Here is a 19,907-nt window from a genome sequence, read left to right as displayed (position 1 = left end):
TTATAGATTTTTCAGGACATAAACTTTAACAAGTTGTTAGTTTATTTTTTATTTTATTTTTTTTTTTTGAAGAAAAACAAGTTGTTAGTTAAGAAAGAGATGTATGGTAGAGATTGAGGGTGGGTAAACTGAGCAATGGCGGCGGGTTAAGCACGATCGATGGTATGGCATGAGGGTGGTTGATATTGATGGCTGCACACTAAAGAAGGGTGAGAGATATATAGTGTTAGGCCATGGTGTCAAGGCAGAGGACCATGGCATTGAGTGACAGTAGTCAGCAAAGAACATAAGAATCTAGACAAAGGCACATAGGAGGGATTTCAGGGTTGAGAGTAGAAAACTTAAGTTTTTGCTTTTTGGGTCCAACGTGTGTAAGTTAGGGTTTGACTATCAACAAGTATATTACAATTTCATTTGGGATCAAAGTTGGTATCAAGGATAAGAGTGCAATGAATATAAGAAAAGTTTCACATTAATTACTATATATATATAATATATCAATAAACTCGTACGTTGTGATATATACTATGCTTTGAACAATGAGTGCCTGGGTGAGAAAATAAAGAAATGACATTAAATAACTTGTGGAAATTACAATATATAACACATTGCAAATAGTCATGATTTTGATGAGTCACTTCAAAATTATTAATTATAGCTAGTAATTTTTCTAACGTGTGCATTGCTTAGTTCAAGGGGTGGAAGGCCTTATATTAATTATAGGAATGGAATAATTTTCCCAGTTGGCCTAACACTGTACAAAACAAAAAAAAAATTATTTTTAGCGATAATTTTTCTGTCACAACAAAAAAGTTACTTGTGACTAAACATAATTTTTAGTTACAAGTTGTCACTAACTTAATTTTAGTCACAACAAGTATTATGATTAAATCCACATGATTTAATCACAACAAATTGTGATTTTTATGACTAATATTACTTTTAACTACGGATTTTTTAGTGACAACGTAAGAATAACAATTTATAATTAGTCACAACTTTTTTACTTTTAGTGATAAATTGTGTTGTGACTAAAAGTAAGATTTTTTTGTAGTGTAATTTACTAATAGTCAATAAAACTCTGAGCAAGAACACTTGGTATGTATATATATATATATCCATAATTTTATTAAGTTGTTCAAGCTCTATCACCACCAATCTCTACTACATGGAGTTCCAACCAATAGTACCCTCTTTCCAAGTCCTTCCCTTTTCACTTTCTATGTTTGTTGTGGTATTCTCTTTAGTTTTTGTGTTTATGATAGTAAATATACTATTGAAAAGAGCCCTAACCAACAACGCAACTTCAAAGCTACCACCAGGACCATGGAGATTACCTTTGGTGGGAAACATGCACCAACTAATATTCTCATTATTAGGCTCAAAATCATTATTACCCCATCAAACACTTACAAACTTAGCCAAAAAACATGGCCCCCTCATGTACATCGAAATTGGACAAATTCCAACTCTAATAGTTTCATCAGCAGAGTATGCTAAAGAGATCATGAGAACCCATGATGTTGTTTTTGCATCTAGGCCTCAAACTCTTGCAGCCAAAATCATGGCAAGTGATTGTACCGACATTGCATTTGCTCCATATGGTGAGTATTGGAAACAACTCAGAAAGATTTCTATGAAAGAGCTTTTGAGTCCAGCTAGGGTTCAAACATTTCAACCCATTAGAGAAGAGGAGTTGTTTAAGCTTGTACAAGGGATTGCTTCAAATGTTGGGTTACCTATCAATATTACTCAAATGGTCAAAGATTCAACAAATAGCATTATTTCTAGGGCTGCCTTTGGGAAGAAATGTAGTGATCATGATGAGTACATATCCATTATGAAAAAAGCTCTCAAGGGAGCTGGATTTACATTTGGAGAGATGTTTCCTTCTTTGAGTTTTCTTGATTGGATCAGTAGGGTTAAATATGAGAGCTTCAACTTAAGATCTTCAAGAATAATGGAAGACATTATAAAAGACCACAGAAATATTATGTCAAGGGGGAAAAGTGGAAGGAAGGAAGACTTTATTGATGCTCTTCTAAAGTTTCATGATAAGAACACTACTGATCTTGGCCTCACATTAACAATTGGCAATATCAAAGCTGTCATTTGGGTAAGTACTTTCAAATTCATTTTCTCTATATCAATTATATCTACGAGTAATAATATGTTTAATTAATCACAACTTAAATATTTATCACCGAGATAAACTATACATCACTACAAAAAACTGCTACTTTTAGTGATAATTTTTTAGTCATAGCATAATTTTTTTGTCAATAAATGTGATTTATAGTCACAACAAAAAGTTACTTGTGACTAAAACATAGCATTTAGATACAAGTTGTGATGTAGTTTTAGTCACAATAAGTATTATGACTAAAAACACATGATTTAGTCACAACAAATTGTAATTTTTGTGACTAATAATACCTTTAGCCACAGACCCTTTAGTCACAACATAGGAATAATATTTATAATTAGTCACAACTTTTTTTACTTTTAGTCACAAGTTTTGTTGTGACTAAAAGTAAGATTTTTTATAGTGCATGTATGAACTTTGATTTTCTCTATCATTACTCTAATTAATAAACATCATCATGTTATTTTTGTAATACATATATATATAATTCTATAAGTTTATTAATTTGTGAAAATGTTAAATTTATTTTTCTCAGGACATTTTTGTAGCTGGAAGTTTGTCATCATCTTCAACTGTGGATTGGGCTATGGTAGAAATGATGAGAAATCCAAAAGTGATGAAAAAGACTCAAGATGAGGTTAGAGAAGTATTTGGCAAAAAAGGGTTAGTGGATGAATCCTTAATCAATGAGATGAAATACTTAAAATCAGTTGTTAAAGAAACTCTAAGATTACATCCTCCAGCTCCCTTGTTACTTCCAAGAGAAAGTAGTGAAAAATGTGAGATCAATGGTTATGAGATACCAATGAAAACTAGAGTAATGGTAAATATTTGGGCAATTGGGAGAGATTCCAAATATTGGATTGAACCTCTGAGTTTTATGCCAGAAAGATTTGTTGATTGTTCTATTGACTTTAGGGGCAACAATTTCGAGTTTATTCCATTTGGTGCTGGAAGGAGAATATGTCCAGGCATGTCATTTGGTCTCAACAATGTTGAGCTTTCACTTGCTTTGTTGCTATACCATTTTGATTGGACGCTGCCTAAGGGAATGAAACCTGAAGATTTAGACATGACTGAGCTTTCTGCCATTACTCTACGAAGAAAAGATGATTTGTATTTGATTCCTAATAATTATGTATGATATGTCATCTAAAGCAAAATCACAGATGATGAAGATTTGCATTTGATTACTGTCACTTATGATAATTATCTATATGCATGGTTAAAAAATAAATGATTAATTTGTAATAATTTACTACTTAATCATACATATGCTAGCTCATGTTTAGCTTTCTCTTAATATAATAAAGTTTGAATTTAAAAATGACGACTATAGTCAAGAATACCCGTCGGTTTTAAATGGTTGTTTAGTGTAGAAACGGTTTAAAACACTTAAAAATTGAAACGGGGCATTTAAAGGGGAATCCTCGATAGATTTAAAATGTCGGGCATAGTATAGTACTCGATGATTTAAAACTATCGGGGATTTTTGGCCTAAAATAAAATCCCAGTACTTTCAGATCTCATTCTTAATCTTCGTCACTCGTCTATCACTCTCTCACATCTGCGATTTGCCCAAACCCTTTGAAGCCCTAACGACGAAGGCCATCCACCAGCGACGAAGACCAACCACCACTGATGAAGGCTGACCACCACCGAGAATCCTCCCTTTGAAGCCCTCTCATTCCCTCACTCTCTCTTGGTCCGTTCGAGCTCCACCACCGATTGAGAAACCCACCACTGGTGTCCCTCTTCCCTCCTCACTCTCTCCCGGTCCATTCAAGCTCCACCACTTGTCACGCTTTTATCTTCCCTTCTCTCTCTCTCTCGCTCTCTCTTCTCTCAGTCAGTAATTTGTTCTCTCCACCACCAGCCATTCCTAACCTCGACCGCCATCCACCTCGTGCCACTATCGACGACCAACAACCACCACCTCATTTTAGGTATATTATTTATTTTTTATTAATATTAATTTATATATTTAATATATACAGTGTATATATGAATGTACCGTATGTATAAATATTTATAAATTTTAATAGATTAATTGGTTAGGTATTAGTTTTAGATTTAGGTATTATTGTGGTAATTTAAACACCCAAGTGTACGTATCATAACAAGTAATAGACTCAATCGATCACACAAGGATTGTAGTTAAGTACTTTACAAAATTAATTATTTACTTCTATTTGGTGAATTCAAAATTAAAAAGCAAATAATTCAAAGAAATTAACAATGATTAAAGTTAGGGTTTCGATTTCAATTGTATCTATTGATTATGGTCTAATATGATTATCTTCCTGTTACCAATTTCTATACAATAGTAGGTTTACTAAGATAATTTATAATCTTCTCAGATATATAAATCTCAATTACTTGTAAATTTTCTACTCACGTGATAAATGAAATATGCAACAGGCATTAAACACAGAAATCCTATAAGTTATCTAAACTATACAGGCACTCTCGTCCTATATCGAAATTTAGTTCTATCTCATTATAGCATAATTGACACTCACTTCTCAGATCTCGCATCAAAATCATAGACAGTTTATTGCTGATCAGGCAATTAAAAGTAATTAATACGAATGAAATAAAATACATAGAAATTGAGGGAAAATAAAATCATATTAGAACCATAAAACAATGTCAAACAATATCCATCTAGACCCTAATTAAGTGTTTAGCTACTCATGTTCATCGTAGCAATTTTAGAGATATTAATTTAGAATATAGAAGAAAAGTATGCTGAAAACCCTATTGAGAAAGTCCTCAATATTGATTTTGCTCACCAAAATTCGCACTCCTTGATTGCCTCTTGAAAATTATTAAAGTCCACTTATTTTATAGCCATAAAAATGATAAAAAAAAAATAAAAAACCCTAAAAAAACCTATTCTGCTTAGGATTAGAAGGGGCGATGAGTTTTCTGCTGCGTCGACTGATAGTATTTTGGCCATAACTCTCGATATTGCTCAGAATTGGACAATTCAAAATGTTTCAAAAAGATAAAAGAGAGATCTAGAACTTTTATGTTTTGACTTTTTTCAAAATCTGATAAGATCCTAGTCGAATTTAGGCTTGAAGTTATTTCAGCTTTATTTTTTTTTTGTACATTTTTCTCTATTTTATAGGTCATATTATTGTGAGATCTTTTTATCTTTTTTCAATCTTATTCCTTTGATATTTTTTAATCTTCTTCTATTTTAAATCTGTAAAAATAAAAGATAAAAAGCATAAAATTGCTCCAAACAAGAGTAAAACTAAATTAAAAACACACTAAAAATTAACCTAAAAATAATACTAAAAAATAACCTAACAGGTATTATAAAAATATTTGGTTTAAATTAATTGTTTAGTTTCAGAGATTTAGGTATTATAAAAAAAAAATGTAGTTTAGATTAATTGATTAGTTATAATTAGTTTTAGGTAATAAAAAATTATTTCGTATAGATTAATTGTTTAAGTATGGGTTTTAGGTATTACAAGAAATGTTTGATTTATATTAATCATTTAGATATTAGTTTTATTTTGATTTAAATTTTTATGAAATTATTATTGTAAAATATTTTGTTTAGGTTAATTATTTTTATTTAAATTGTCAAAAAGGTTCTTAGTTGTTTAAATATGTATATATAATATTTTAATTTTTTTTTGTATAGTATTTATTTTTTTAGCCATTGCCAAACTTCATCGAGCTCCTCATTCTTTTTCGGTAATCTTCCGAGAGAATTTTGTATTCTCGGTAATATATATATATGGATCATTTTTTAATGGGTATATCATGAATGGTTACTAAACAAATTTAATATAGATATTAATTTTAAAAATATTAAATCATCAAATTTTGATCTAATAACGAATAATAAAAGAGAAATTTGAATTTCTATGCTTAGTTTAACTACTTAATTTAAAGTAATATCAAAAAATATCATTTTTTATACTATATCAAAAACAGGGCCGTCTCAAATATTTTGGAGGCCCTCTTCTAATCTTAAAAATTTGGCCCCTAACAAAAATAACAAGTACAATTAAATTCAATTTTTTTTTGTTAGATGGAGTTCAAAATTTTAATTTTGGAAGTTTAAGTTAATTTTTTTAAAATTGTTTTTGACATTATATATACCTTAGCTTTACCACAAATCGGTTTTTGAGTGCTTCATTTTATTTGCCTAGAAAAGCTATATAGAATTTTGAGCTATTTTCTTTCTTCTCTTTGGTGAATAAGAACTTAAAATTAGATAGAAATATATAAATACATATAGGATGCAAAGATTTAGCTGTTTGACACATAGAAAATTGAAGTAAGAAAAAAAGTTAAATTTATTATTCTATTGAATTGAATATAAAAGGTTAGAACAAAAAATGAATAATGTACTAATAACTTGAGAGATTTTGGGAATTAGAAGTGATTTTTTTTAAGTAGAATTGAGAGTGATTTGAAAAGTTGGGTAATTTAAAAAAAAAAAAAAAAACTAAAAAGGCTTTAAAAGGATAAACATATATAGTGGGCCCTTTACTTTATTGTGCCCTGAGCAATTGCTCAGCTTGCACAGGCGCAGGACCGGGTCTGATTAAAAATATGTTCATATAAAAATATTTAAGTGAAACTTAACTTTCACTTATCTTTTATTTTTTGCTAAAAACTTTTTTTCTTTAATTTTTTTTTTCAACCGATGGAACAATATGTATGGGACAATTAGATTACAATTTTGATTGTTGCCTAACCAACGTGACTTATAAATTTCCAGGCTCGTCCTATAGAATGGACACCCAAAAAAATATGAATGGTAAGTGTAACATGGTAGAAGCTAGTGTTGGTCAGGGAAATCAGAACCCCCCTCGTCCTCGCGGCCAAGGCAGATGGTGTAAAAGGAATGTAAACCCGCCCACTACAAAAAACTGCTACTTTTAGTGACAATATGTAATTTTATGTTGATTCCATCCTTTTCTGTATTTGTCAAAAAATAACAATATCTATCTACATATTTTGAAAAAACAATTGAATTAAATTTATTTCAAAAGTTATATTCTGCTACTTTTTTTTTTTTTTTATAATTCAAACAACACAATATCATAGTTTATGTTATACTACTTAAACAATAAAAAAAATAAAAACAATATAAAAAGATAAAAAAAAAATGTTGAATAATACCGCGCAAAGCGCGGCTTAATTCCCTAGTTTGTTAGATAAAAGAAATGGCCTTCTCTCTCTCTCTCTCTCTCTCTCTCTCTCTCTCTCTCTCTCTCTCTCTCTCTCTCTCTCTATTTTGAATTCATCTCCCTCTCTTTCTTCATCAAAATTTTATCCCTATAGTGATAGAGTACATGCCCACTCATATCAAATCAAGTACTCAATTATAGTGTGAAAAATAGTGAAGAACCCAACACCTGATGGAGATCTAGGCTCAGATCTTTTTATTACTCTGTGATAGAAAGGAACAAGGATTAAAGATCTGAGTGGAAGGAACCATATTATTCTGCTGCAAACAATATAAGGTTCTCTAAACTTTTGTTAGGTTATTTTTAGTACTAATTTTAGATTAATTTTAGTATAGTTTTAATTTAGCTAGTTTTAATCGTATTTGGAGCAATTTTACGCTTGTTATCTTTTATTTTTGTAGATTTAAAATAGATGAAGATTTGAAAAATATCAACGAAAAAGATGAGAATAAAAGATAAAAGATCACACAAAATATCAATGTGAAAAATCGGAATCCTGCCTAGAAAAAAAAGATTATACGGGTGAAAAACGTGGGCAATGAAGCATACGGGCCGCGGCCTAGGAATGGGCATGCCGTGGCTCGCCTATTCAAAAATCAATTACCAATGCATGAAAACCACACACGGGCCGCGACCCAGCAAAGTGGGTGCCGCGGCCCACCCCTATGATGATACAAAAATTCTATTTTTTTCTCAATGTGGGCTTGGTGTTCCTAATTCAAAGTTGAATAGGATTTCAGCATGTGTGATTTTCTATCTTTTTAGTCCCTCAATGGCTATATAAGGAGTAAACTTCAGTTGATTTCGAGAGGCAATACGGAAGGAAATAAACAGCAGAATACGGAGTACGAATTTTAGAGATCAACTGCAATATTGGAGGCATTCTTCAGAGGGTTTTCAGCATTCTTTTCTTCTCTATCTTCTTCTCTTTTCTTTAGTTAAACATGTGTGATTTTGCTTCCATGAACATGATTAGCTAAATATTTATATAGGGTTTAAATGGATATTATTGACATTATTTTATGGTTATAATATGATTTATTTTCCACAGTTTCCATGTATTCTATTTCATTTGTACTTAATTTCTTTTAATTGCCTGATCACCAATAAACTGTTTATGATTTTGATACGAGATCTGAGAAGTGAGTGTCAATTATACTATTGTGAAATAGAACTGGATTTCGATATAGGACGAGAGTACATGTATGGTTTAGATAGCTTATAGGGTTTCTGTGTTTAATACCTGTTGCATGTTTAATTTATCACGAGAATTGAAAGTTTACATGTAATTGAGGTTTATATATCTGAGAAGACTATAAATTACCTTAGTAAACCTGCTATTGTGTAAAAATTGGTAATAGAAAGATAACCATATTATTCTATAATCAATAGATACAATTGAAATTTAAAGCCCTAACATTTCTTTTTTTATTATGAATTATTTGGCATTTGGCTTGACCCGATAAAGAAAATGTTTTTAATAGACAACAGTCAATAGTTTTAGTTCCAAGAAAGGATATATTGACAAACTGGTTTGATTCTTGGCTAAATAACAAATTATTGCAATCACCAAAACATTCCAAACCATGCAGATATCAAATATGAGTCCTCTGCACTAAATCGAATATAACAGGCAACAACCTTTTTCCCAAAATTCTTTCGGATTGGGCTGATTAACCTCCTTTAATAAAAGGATGTGAGCAGTTTGGCGATGGAATTTGTACTCTGGAATGTTCAAAATTTGACCGAACTGTGTATCTCAGAACATCTTTAATAAATTACCAGAAATAGTATTCTTTATGTTAAGAATAACAGAATAAGTGTATGTAGTAACACACTTTGATGTGTAATAATCTCAAGGACTAATTTATAAACACAAAGCTTCCAAAACTGAAAAAAAAAAAAAAACTACAAATATAGATGGAAACATTCACATATAACAAAACTAGAAAAAAATACATAACCAAAACATAGATGAAAACAAAACTTAAGATAAATAGCAAAACATATAAAAACATAAAAAGCATAAAAAAGAGTAGACCCCCCCCCCCCCCCCCCCCCCCCCCCCCCCACACAAATATATGGCCAATTCAGGACGTTGAAGATCAAGTTCTAAGGTAATTCTTATATTTAGTCCTTGATATTGTAGATATGCATGGATTCCACGGAGAACATAAGCAGAAAATATGTGAAGAATCTAAAGAGGAATATGATCAAGAATAAACAATAATGTCTATAAAATTATACTTTTAAAACTATAAAATAAAAAAAAAAAACTACAAAATAATTATAAAAATAAAGTCACACAAAACAAATGTATAAAACAAAAAGACAAACCCATAAACATATATGGAAACAAATCTAATATAAACAACAAAATATATAAGAACACTAAAATCTGAAAAAACAAAAAAAGAACATAATAACCAAAACATAAACCAATTTAAAGGAACAGAATAATTACAATCAAAAAACACAACAAAAAAAGGTTAATACAACAAAAATTAAAATAACTAAAAAATATAAACCCTAAAAAGAAATCAAAACAATATACACAAACCAAAAAATAAAATTAAATGAAAAAAAAAAACAAAGTTGGGGAAAAACTAAAACGAAACTAAAAACAAACCTCCAAGCAATGATCAACTTCAACCTTCCCTTTCCTATTCTCAGAAGTTGGGAAAAATTTTTGATGAATAGACACTTTAGATTTCTTCTTCGCAGGTCCACGATCTCGTTATTTCAATATTGGCACAGTAAAGTCGGAGTCATCATCTTCTACAACTAGGTATTTTCCTTTGAACTTATTTGCTACAGATTTAACACCTATTTTCAATTTTTTTTTTTTGCAATGGAGAAGGGGACAATGATGATCAAGTAAATAGCCATGAATATATATAAGTTTAGACCCAAAAAAAAAAAAAAAAAAATAGAAGACAATCGGTTAAGGGAAGCACTACAAGAAATGTTTCTTTTACCAGCACAGTTCGCTACTGCGCTGGTAAAAGTAATTTTTACCAGCGCATTTCGCAAACTACACTGGCAAAGAGGTCAAAATTTAATTTACAAGCGTACATTTACAGTGGCTAAAAGCTAACTTTTACCATCGTATTTAGGCGCTAAGAAAAATCATTTTTACCAGCGCTTTTTCATTTTATGCTAGCAAAAGTTCTAATACAAATATTGATTTGCCAACCCCCTTTTGCGAACACATCACAAGTAAATTCTATTTTACCAGCGCAATACGAACTTTTGCCAGCATAAAAATGTGCTGGCAAAAGTGAAATTTTTTGTAGTGAAGTTAGAAAAGAAAATGACAGAAAAATCTTTGGGTAGTGGTGGGTTTTGATCTTGAGGAGGGAAGGAGATCAGTTATGGAAAAAATTTTAAAAAAATAAAATTGAAAGAAAACAAAAAAGAAGGAAAAAAGAGAGGGAGAGATTGGATGATAGGTGTCAACCAGGTCTATAGTCTACTCTTGCATGAGAGTGTGACAGTGTAAAAGAACTCAAAGTGTAAGAGTAACTCAGGTCGTGTGCGCGCAGGTATATGTATAATAAAAAATTTATTTAGTATTTTTGATGTAAAAATTTCAAAAAAGTATGCAATATTTCTTTTATTTTGTAAATATTTATTGATATAATTATTTCAACTGATACAGATCATTTACTTAATATTACAAAGTTACTAGATTTCCAATATGCTTTTTGGTTTATTTCAGTCAACATGTAAAAAGTGTAAGTAATATAGTTCAACACAATAAAAAAGAAGAAAAACCAACCTAGGGCAAACTACTTTACTTTATATCTTCTATGCTTTGACCATAGAAGGTGGATCATACTTGGAAGGAATTACGTACAAATCCTTTTTTCTACATATTGCAAGACCAAATCTCTCTGTCATGTCCAAATGTTCATTTTTCATTCCATTGGGGAGGTTCCAATCAAAATGGTATAGCAAAAGTGCTAGAGGAAGCTCAACACTGATGAGACCAAATGATATACCAGGACATATTCTCCTTCCGGCACCAAATGGGATATACTCAAAATTATTTCCCTTGAAATCAATAGCGCTATCAACAAATCTCTCTGGCATAAAACTCTCAGGTTCAATCCAATATTTAGGATCTCTTCCTATTGCCCATGCATTTACAATTATACGAGTTTTTGTAGGTATTTCATAACCATTAATCTCACACTTTTCTCTACTTTCTCTTGGAATTAACAAGGCAGCTGGAGGATGCAACCTTAGAGTTTCTTTAACAACTGATTTTAAGTATTTCATCTCATTGATTGAAGATTCATTCACTAATCCTTTTTCGCGAAAGACTTGTCTAACCTCATCTTGAGCTTTTTTCATTACTCTTGGATTTCTCATCAGTTCTGCCATAGCCCAGTCTATAGTTGTTGCTGATGTGTCACTCCCCGCTCCAAATATGTTCTGAAAATTTTGTCACCAATTAAGAATGTTAATTAAATTTCACAAAGATTGATAATAATATGTATGTATATATAGAGAACTTACAAAAATGACTGCTTTAAGATTGTCCCTAGTTAATGTGAACTTATGATGATCTTCACTCTTATAAAACTTCAAAAGAACATCAACCAAGTCTTCCTCTTCTCCACTTTTCTTTGTTGATGACTTGATCTCCTTGTCTTGATCTGTATGTAACTTGATGATTCTTTCCACTATTCTTGATGCCCTTTGTTTATAATGATTAAATTTACTTAAAGTATACCAATCAAGATAACTCAAAGATGGAAACACATCTCCAAATGCAAACCCTCCAGACAATTTAACAATTTCCTCCATAATTGATATGAATTCATCATGATCACTGCTTTTGTTGCCAAAGGCAGCCCTAGATATGATGTTATAAGACAATCTTCTGGTCATTTCACTAAGATTGATAAGTGAGCCTACTTTTGAAGCAATAAGTTTTACAATATTAAAGGACTCTTCTTCTCTAATGGGTTGAAAAGCTTTAACCCTAGATGGGCTTAGAAGCTCTTGTAAACAAATCTTTCTAAGCTCTCTCCAATACTCACCGTATGGAGCAAATAAAATGTCAGTAGAATCATATGACACTGTTTTTGCAACAAGAGTTTTGGGTCTTGATGCAAAAGAAATATCATGGGTTTTCATGACTTCTTTCGCATACTCGGGTGATGAAACTACTATGGTTGGAACTTGTCCTATTTTGAGGTACATGAATGGTCCATGTTTTTGGGCTAAGTCTCTGAGTGTGTGATGAGGAAAAGGGCCCAAAAGTTGGTGCAAGTTCCCCAGAAAGGGTAGTCTCCATGGACCTGGGGGTAGTTTTGAAGCTGAGTTATTGCTTGTTTGAGCTCTCTTCAAGAGTATGCTTACCACAATAAACATAAAAACTGAAAAGAGAAGGACTTGGAAAGAGGGTATTTGTTGGAACTCCATGTAGACAGTTATGATAGGGCTTGAATATATAAGAGCTTAAATATTTGTTTGTGAAATCACTAATAATACTTTGTGATCTATATATATTATTAGCTTTAATTAGAGTTTGGTAACTTTTGTACTATATTAATTTAAGTCTAAATTAATAGTAAGTTCTATAACGTTAGTTAATTAATTAAGTTTCTTTTCCTTTCAAATATTAAAAAAAAGGTTGGTTAATAAGGTTCTGTTGGCCACTGGGAGACTATTATATATTAAGCTATAAAGCCATGTTTAAAAATTTTCAAACGGCATAACTAATAAATGAGCATTAATGCTATTTGGCATGTGTGGTATTTTGCAAATAGTTAGTAATATTTCATACTATAGTTATTAATTTAAATTGTGTGACATCATATTTTTAATTACACTCATATTAATATGACACCTTACGTAGTGTTAAGTACCACTATAGTATCTTTTACGCACCTTAGAGTTTTCAAACCGTTGGCTATTCACACCCTTCAACTACCCTATATACTAGATCTTTAGGTCATTTTAGTAACCATTTTTCGTTGCCAACACATTATAAGTAAATTCTATTACACCAGCGCAAAACCAACTTTTGCCAGCACAAAAATGTGCTGGCAAAAGTGACATTTCTTGTAGTGTGATGTGGTATGTCCACGTAAGCCAAAGACAGTGTAAAGGTGGAATACATCCTTCCCAGTAGCAAGACAGGCTCTCCATACAAGGTATGGCAAAATTATCAAGCAACAACTGAAAAAAGTGGAACGAGCCATCAAGGGGCTGTACCAACATGACTGGCCGGTCAAGAGGAGCCTATAAGCCGGCCAGGGTGAACATATAGACCGGTCAAGATCTGGGCACAAGTTGGCCTGCCAAAAAGGTGACTTCCGGGCCATGGGAACTTCTATTTGACCAAGGGAACCTGGCCTCTACAAGAGAACAGTGTACAAAGTTATCCTCCACTTGCAAAAGGCTGGCCTCTACATCCAAAGACTAGTCTCCTCTTGGTAAAGTCATAGTAACATGCAGGATCCTGGCACGCACATGACGTACTAGGTCATGGCTGGACCATGGCTGGCCAAGATTGACATGGCAGGACCATGGCCGACTAGCCCTCCCCTGTAGGTCTATGGGCGGCCAAGCGATTAACCCGGCAGGACTCTATGTACAACCTAAAATTTTAACAACAAGCTACCTGCGAATTGGGACCTTAACAGCCCAACAAACTGATGGAAAATATCTACTTTTAAGGGGAAATTTAGTCTTTTATATTTAATCAATTTAATGTGTAAATATCTAAGGCTTTCATTGCAAATTAGGGTTTTAGGCTTCCTATATAAAGGCATTAACTCTAACTTAGAAACCTAAGTTACTTAACATAGCCTCCAAATTACTCTAAGTCTGAAAACTTATTCTCTCTCTCTCTCTCTCTCTCTCTCTCTCTCTCTCTCTCTCTCTCTCTCTCTCTCTCTCTCTCTCTCTCTCTCTCTCTCTCTCTCTCTCTCTCTCTCTCTCTCTCTCTCTCTCTCTCTCTCTCTTGTACATGCCCAATAGGGCTCTCTCTCTTCTCACTTCATCTCTCACGCGCCTCTAAGGCTTTTCATCTCTCTCATTAGAGATCTTTCTACTTGATCCATGTTTTGTATCCTTATAGAAAGCTATCAGATCCCATCTATAGTGATCATCTGAATAGTATTATCTCTAAGGGGGCCAAGCTTCTATAAAAATCCTTGTCTCATTTACTTTACTGTTCTTCTTGTGTGACATGTAGCAAACATTAGATTTATATGACCCTGTTGTCGGTTGATCACTTTTCGAGGGCAACAAGAGTCACTCCCCCTTGATTTGTTTCAGCTCATAAAGAATTCCGCAAAGCACAATGCTTCCTGAAAAGCTTCTGTAGTCGCCATAAATTTTACTACTGTTGTTGAAAGAGCAACCATGGACTATAACTGGGCCTTCCAACTCATATAGTTTGGTTTGTTAAGAAAACATAGGAAGTGGTTAATTTTATGGTATCTCTATTCGAGGTGCAGTCCGCATCCACGAACCCTTTCAACTCTAATTCTCTGTTTTTTTCTCATATATAGGTCAGACCATAATCCCAAGTGCCCTTCTAATATCTCAATAACCATTTAAGGTCTTTCTAATGTTCCATGCTTGGATTCAACATGAACCGGCTTAAGATGCTTAAAGAGTGAGTTATGTCCAATCTCGTGCTAATCATCACGTACATTAAACATCCTAGAACCACTGCATAATATTAAATTATACTTTTTTATTATTATTTTTTCATTATTCTCCATTTTTTATGATAATAAAATTTTACCAACATAATTTTACATCTTCAACATATCCAACAAAATTACCTAAATCAAATAAAATCTAAAATAAAACAAAAATAATACACGCGATAGTGGGATTTGTGAGATCAGAGAAGGACACACTACAAAAAATCTTACTTTTAGTCACTAACAAAATTTGTGACTAAAAGTATAAAAGTTGTAACTAATTATAAAACATCATTCTTATGTTGTGACTAAAAGGTCCGTGGCTAAAGGTATTAGTCACAAAAATTACAATTTGTTGTGACTAAATATATTTTTATAAGTCACAATACTTCTTGTGACTAAAATTAAATTAGTGACAACTTGAAACTAAATGTTATATTTTAGTCACAAGTAATATTTTGTTGTACCTAAAAGTCACATTTAGTCACTAAAAATAACTATTTTTTGTAGTGACATGTACTTAAGTCAAATTTAGATTGTCCTTGTCAATTCCACAAGTTATTTAATGTCATTTCTTTACTTTCTAAGCCAGACATTCATTGTTATAAAGCATAGTATATATCACAATGAGTTTATTTATATTAAATATAGTATAGCCACTATATATCAACTTAATTAATGTGAAACTTTGCTAATATTCATTGCATGGCATTTGCTTATCCTTATTAGCAACTTCGATCCCAAAAGAAATTGTAATACTTGTTAATACACTACAAAAAAAAAAAAAAAAAAAAACTAGTATTAACAGTCTAATATAGTATTATCGCTAGTCTCTAAAACTGATGCCTATTTGACCGTCAAAACATGACTTTTAGGGGCGACCAATTTTGAGTCGACATAAAGTCGCCTTTAATGGTAAGGGTATTAGGGGCGACAAATGAATGTCGCCCCTAAAGTAACTTGATTTTTTTTAATCTATCAAATATTATGGGCGATATATGTCGCCCCTAAAACTATTAGAAGCGACAAAATAGTATTAGTGGCGACTTTTATCGCTCCCTAAAAAGTTGAAAACCAATAGTTGCAAATAGGCGAGAATTTTCCCATTCAAACTATTAACCCCTAATGCCCTGCCACCCTGCCACTGACACAGTCAAGGCATTAGGGGCGACTTTGTAGCTCCTATTGTCGCCTTTAATAGTGTGCCTATTAAAATCTCAAATTTCCTTCTTCCCTAAGCCATTTTTTCACATTTCTCTCTTAAAAAAAAAAAAACTCCTCCTTCAGATTTGAGGTTAAATCGAATTTGACAAGAAGGAAAACGATCGTGGAAGTGAAAAAAAAAAAAAGGAGAAGCTATTCATGTTAGATTGAGTGAGAGAAAGAAAATAGAATGGAGAAAATGGAGTCTGTTCATTAATGGAGCAATAGCTCAGTATAACTATATATACAGTGCAAGAAAGGGAAAGAGTTATAACAAAAATAACTAATTACATTATAAATAACTATATACAGTTATACAAGATCTAACAAACTACTCACCACACACCTAACTAATATTTGTTGTACGTGTATGACATGGTATAAAATGATGAACGTACGGGATCATGGTTTCACTATTACATTTGTGATTTTATTTTCTTTATTCCAATCAAAATATTTGTGAATTTTTTATTAATAAACTTTGAAACAAAGCTCAACATTTTTGTAAGAATCAAGTACAACAAATCATTACATTAATTTCATGATTTTGCTATAGAAGAATGCTCATAAATAGTAGGAATCAAATACAAATCATCTTTTCTCCTCATTGTAAGACCAAATAATTCTGTCATATCCAAATTTTCATGGTTCATTCCATTAGGAAGTTTCCAATCAAAATGGTATAACAAATATGCTAGTGAAAGCCCAATATTAATAACACCAAATAACATGCCTGGACATATTCTCCTTCCACCACCAAATGGAATGTACTCAAAATTGTTGCCCTTAAAATCAATAGAGCTTTCCATAAACCTCTCTGGCATAAAATTCTCAGGTTCAATCCAATACTTTGGATCTCTTCCAATTGCCCAAGCATTTACTATTACTCTTGTTTTCTTAGGTATCTCATAACCATAAATGTCACATTTTTCTGTACTTTCCCTTGGAAGTAACAAAGGAGCTGGAGGATGCAACCTTAGAGTTTCTTTAACAACTAATTTTAAGTATTTCATCTCATTGATTAATGATTCATTCACTGACCCTTTTGTACCAATAATTTTTCTCACCTCTTCTTGAGCCTTTTTCATCACTTTTGGAAATCTCATCATTTCTACCATAGCCCAATCTACAGATAAAGATGTTGTTTCACTTCCAGCTACAAAGATATCCTGAAATAAACTCACCATTTCTCACTGCATTATTTTCCAATAAAAACATATAAGATCATATTTAACTCAAAAAAATGAGTGGATACTAAAATTTGAGATCATTTTTAACAATTGTGTTCTAATGCAGAAAATATAATTCAATTCATAATTTCAGCATAGTTATTAATTAATTCTTTTTTGGAAACATACATAAAATAATGTGTGATTTATTATGTTGTAACAAATTTGGCCTATATCATATAATTTATGTCATATTTTGTATAATTTTGAATACCCTATTACACCTAATTAATTAAAGAAATTATTAAAAAAAAATTCTAAGATCTCACATATAATTTTTGTTAAGTGTTGAATACAAATAATATTTATGATACTTACCCCTAGGCTAAACATGTAAGATTTTCTTTTACCAAGGTGTCAAATAACTATATTGTGAATAAAAAATTTTTTACAGTTTGATAAAAATATAAATTAAAATATTATTATTACTAATTAAGTAAGATTAGATTGAATAATAAAAATAATTCCTTCAACCATTATATATGATAAGAAAAAGTTTAATATCGTTTTGAATTTTATATTTTACAAAATTACATATTAGACCTTCTATTTTATTAAATTACATTTTAAACCCTGTATTTTTTAAAATAAAACAAAATAGACCCTAAACTTAATTTTTCGTTATATTTTTTTCATATAAATAACTTGAAACTTTTTTTTAGCAAGAACAAATGCAAAAAAAAAATTATAATTATACTTGTCATAATACCTTCAAGACAGGTTATTATTAAGTTTTAATTTGACAAAAATTAAGCTCACGATCTATTTTGTACAATTTTGAAGAACACAAGGTCTGAATTGTCATTTAACAAAACAGATGGTCAAATTGGTAATTTTTACAAAACACAGGCCCAAAATAATATTTACCCTAAGAAAAGTAATTTTATCATAAATAAAAAGTGAAGATTAATAAACTTATTTACAATGTATAGAACAATAATATATTTAAAATGATTCCTAAACAATGTGGAATTATTTCTAAAATATTTATCATCAAACTTTTTTCACAAAAAAGCTTTACAAACTAGTAAAAATAGAAAGAAAATTATATTAAAACTCACCTATTTTATTTTTTGCTTTCTATCATATATATATATATATATATATATATAAAATATATAGATTTTATATGAACTATAATAAAATATTAAGAAGTTGATATTAATAAAAAAACTTACAAAGATTACTGCTTTAATATTGTCTTTTGTTAGGGTGAACCGCCCAAGATCATCTCCATTCTTATGAAACTTCAAAAGAACATCAACCAAATCTTCATCCTTTCCAATTTTCTCAAATGAAATTTCCTTCTCTTTTATATGCTCCTTGATGATATTTTCCATTATTCTTGAAGATCTTAGTTTGATGCTCTCAAAAATAGGACGACTTTTCCAATCAAGAAATCTCAAAGCAGGAAACACTTCTGCAAATTCAAAGCCTCCAGCTGCCTCGATAGCTTCCTCAACAATCGAAATGAACTCGTCGTGATCACTGCTTTTCTTGCCAAAGGCAGCCCTAGATGTTATGCCATAAGAACATTTTGTAACCATTTTAGTAACATTGATAGGTGACCCATCTTTTGAAGATGTCATGATCCCTTCAACAAGATTACACAACTCTTCTTCTCTAACCGGTCGAAAAGTTTGAACTCTTCCCGGGCTTAGAAGCTCTTGCATAGAAATCTTTCTGAGTTGTCTCCAATGCTCACCATATGAAGAAAATATAATGTCAGTACAATTATATGCCATGATCTGAGCAGCAAGAGTTTGAGGCCTAGATGCAAAAACAACATCATGGGTTCTCATGATCTCTTTAACATACTCTGGTGATGAAACTATTAGAGTTGGAATTTGTCCAATTTTGAGGTACATGAATGGCCCATATTTCTTGGCTAAGTCTCTGAATGAAATATGGGGTGATGAGCCAAAGATTTGGTGTATATTTCCCACCAATGGTAATTTCCATGGTCCTGGGGGTAGCTTTGAAACTGAGTTCTTTGCTTGATGATGAGCTCTTTTCAAAACTATTTTCACTACCATAAACATAAAAACTAAGCTGATGATTGGGAAAGAAAGTAGTTGAAGATCCATGTGAAAAGTAATGAGACTGATTGATAGAAGATAGTATCAAAAAGATCAAAGATTGGAGTTTGGAGTAGTTGGTGCACTTATAATGGTCAATGGACAAGTGTTATATATGGATAGCTTGAGATAATAAAGTTATTGAAGCTTGGTAGCTACTATCTAACCCTTAACACATGTGGCAAGAATTATTTGTGATAGAAAGAATTTTATCCATCTACACATTTCTAGAATACGTGTACACAATTGAGAAGAGAGTTCTGGATAATGTGATCTAAAAGAGCATTGATATTGAGTATCAGTGGTACCTATCACCTTGTATAGGTGGCGCTTTATAATTGGTTAACTAT

General features: G+C 31.5%; 3 protein-coding genes across 3 annotated transcripts; 1 reads left to right on the top strand and 2 right to left on the bottom strand.

Annotated features, from left to right (window-relative positions):
* The first annotated feature begins 1,123 nt into the window (after positions 1-1,123).
* On the top strand, positions 1,124-3,473 carry LOC115724986 (cytochrome P450 71D9). Its single transcript, XM_030654376.2, has 2 exons — positions 1,124-2,116; positions 2,682-3,473. The coding sequence occupies exons 1-2, from the start codon at positions 1,169-1,171 to the stop codon at positions 3,288-3,290; spliced, it is 1,557 nt and encodes a 518-aa protein (XP_030510236.2). The 5' UTR covers positions 1,124-1,168; the 3' UTR covers positions 3,291-3,473.
* Positions 3,474-10,981: 7,508 nt separating this feature from the next.
* On the bottom strand, positions 10,982-12,863 carry LOC115724985 (cytochrome P450 71D11). The gene is made up of 2 exons (XM_030654375.2): positions 11,896-12,863; positions 10,982-11,811 (listed from the first exon to the last, which is right to left on the bottom strand). The coding sequence occupies exons 1-2, from the start codon at positions 12,805-12,807 to the stop codon at positions 11,182-11,184; spliced, it is 1,542 nt and encodes a 513-aa protein (XP_030510235.2). The 5' UTR covers positions 12,808-12,863; the 3' UTR covers positions 10,982-11,181.
* A 3,815-nt stretch (positions 12,864-16,678) lies between these two features.
* On the bottom strand, positions 16,679-19,684 carry LOC115695663 (cytochrome P450 71D9). Its single transcript, XM_030622720.2, has 2 exons — positions 18,658-19,684; positions 16,679-17,419 (listed from the first exon to the last, which is right to left on the bottom strand). Exons 1-2 carry the CDS (start codon positions 19,564-19,566, stop codon positions 16,790-16,792), a joined length of 1,539 nt encoding a protein of 512 aa, XP_030478580.2. The 5' UTR covers positions 19,567-19,684; the 3' UTR covers positions 16,679-16,789.
* Positions 19,685-19,907: the final 223 nt, after the last annotated feature.

The sequence above is a fragment of the Cannabis sativa genome, chromosome 6, assembly GCF_029168945.1.
Source record: "Cannabis sativa cultivar Pink pepper isolate KNU-18-1 chromosome 6, ASM2916894v1, whole genome shotgun sequence".
Classification (NCBI taxonomy): Eukaryota; Viridiplantae; Streptophyta; class Magnoliopsida; order Rosales; family Cannabaceae; genus Cannabis; species Cannabis sativa.
This window is presented reverse-complemented; position numbering and strand designations above follow the sequence as displayed.

What these genes read in the sequence shown, in the direction of transcription:
- LOC115724986 (XM_030654376.2), top strand. Translation starts at nt 1,169, where the DNA reads ATGGAGTTCCAACCAATAGTACCCTCTTTCCAAGTCCTTCCCTTTTCA. An exon ending in ATATCAAAGCTGTCATTTGG is followed by an intron (nt 2,117 to 2,681) that starts GTAAGTACTTTC and finishes TATTTTTCTCAG; the next exon opens with GACATTTTTGTAGCTGGAAG.
- LOC115724985 (XM_030654375.2), bottom strand. Translation starts at nt 12,807, where the DNA reads ATGGAGTTCCAACAAATACCCTCTTTCCAAGTCCTTCTCTTTTCAGTT. An exon ending in ATCTTAAAGCAGTCATTTTT is followed by an intron (nt 11,812 to 11,895) that starts GTAAGTTCTCTA and finishes CAAAATTTTCAG; the next exon opens with AACATATTTGGAGCGGGGAG.
- LOC115695663 (XM_030622720.2), bottom strand. Translation starts at nt 19,566, where the DNA reads ATGGATCTTCAACTACTTTCTTTCCCAATCATCAGCTTAGTTTTTATG. An exon ending in ATATTAAAGCAGTAATCTTT is followed by an intron (nt 17,420 to 18,657) that starts GTAAGTTTTTTT and finishes AGTTTATTTCAG; the next exon opens with GATATCTTTGTAGCTGGAAG.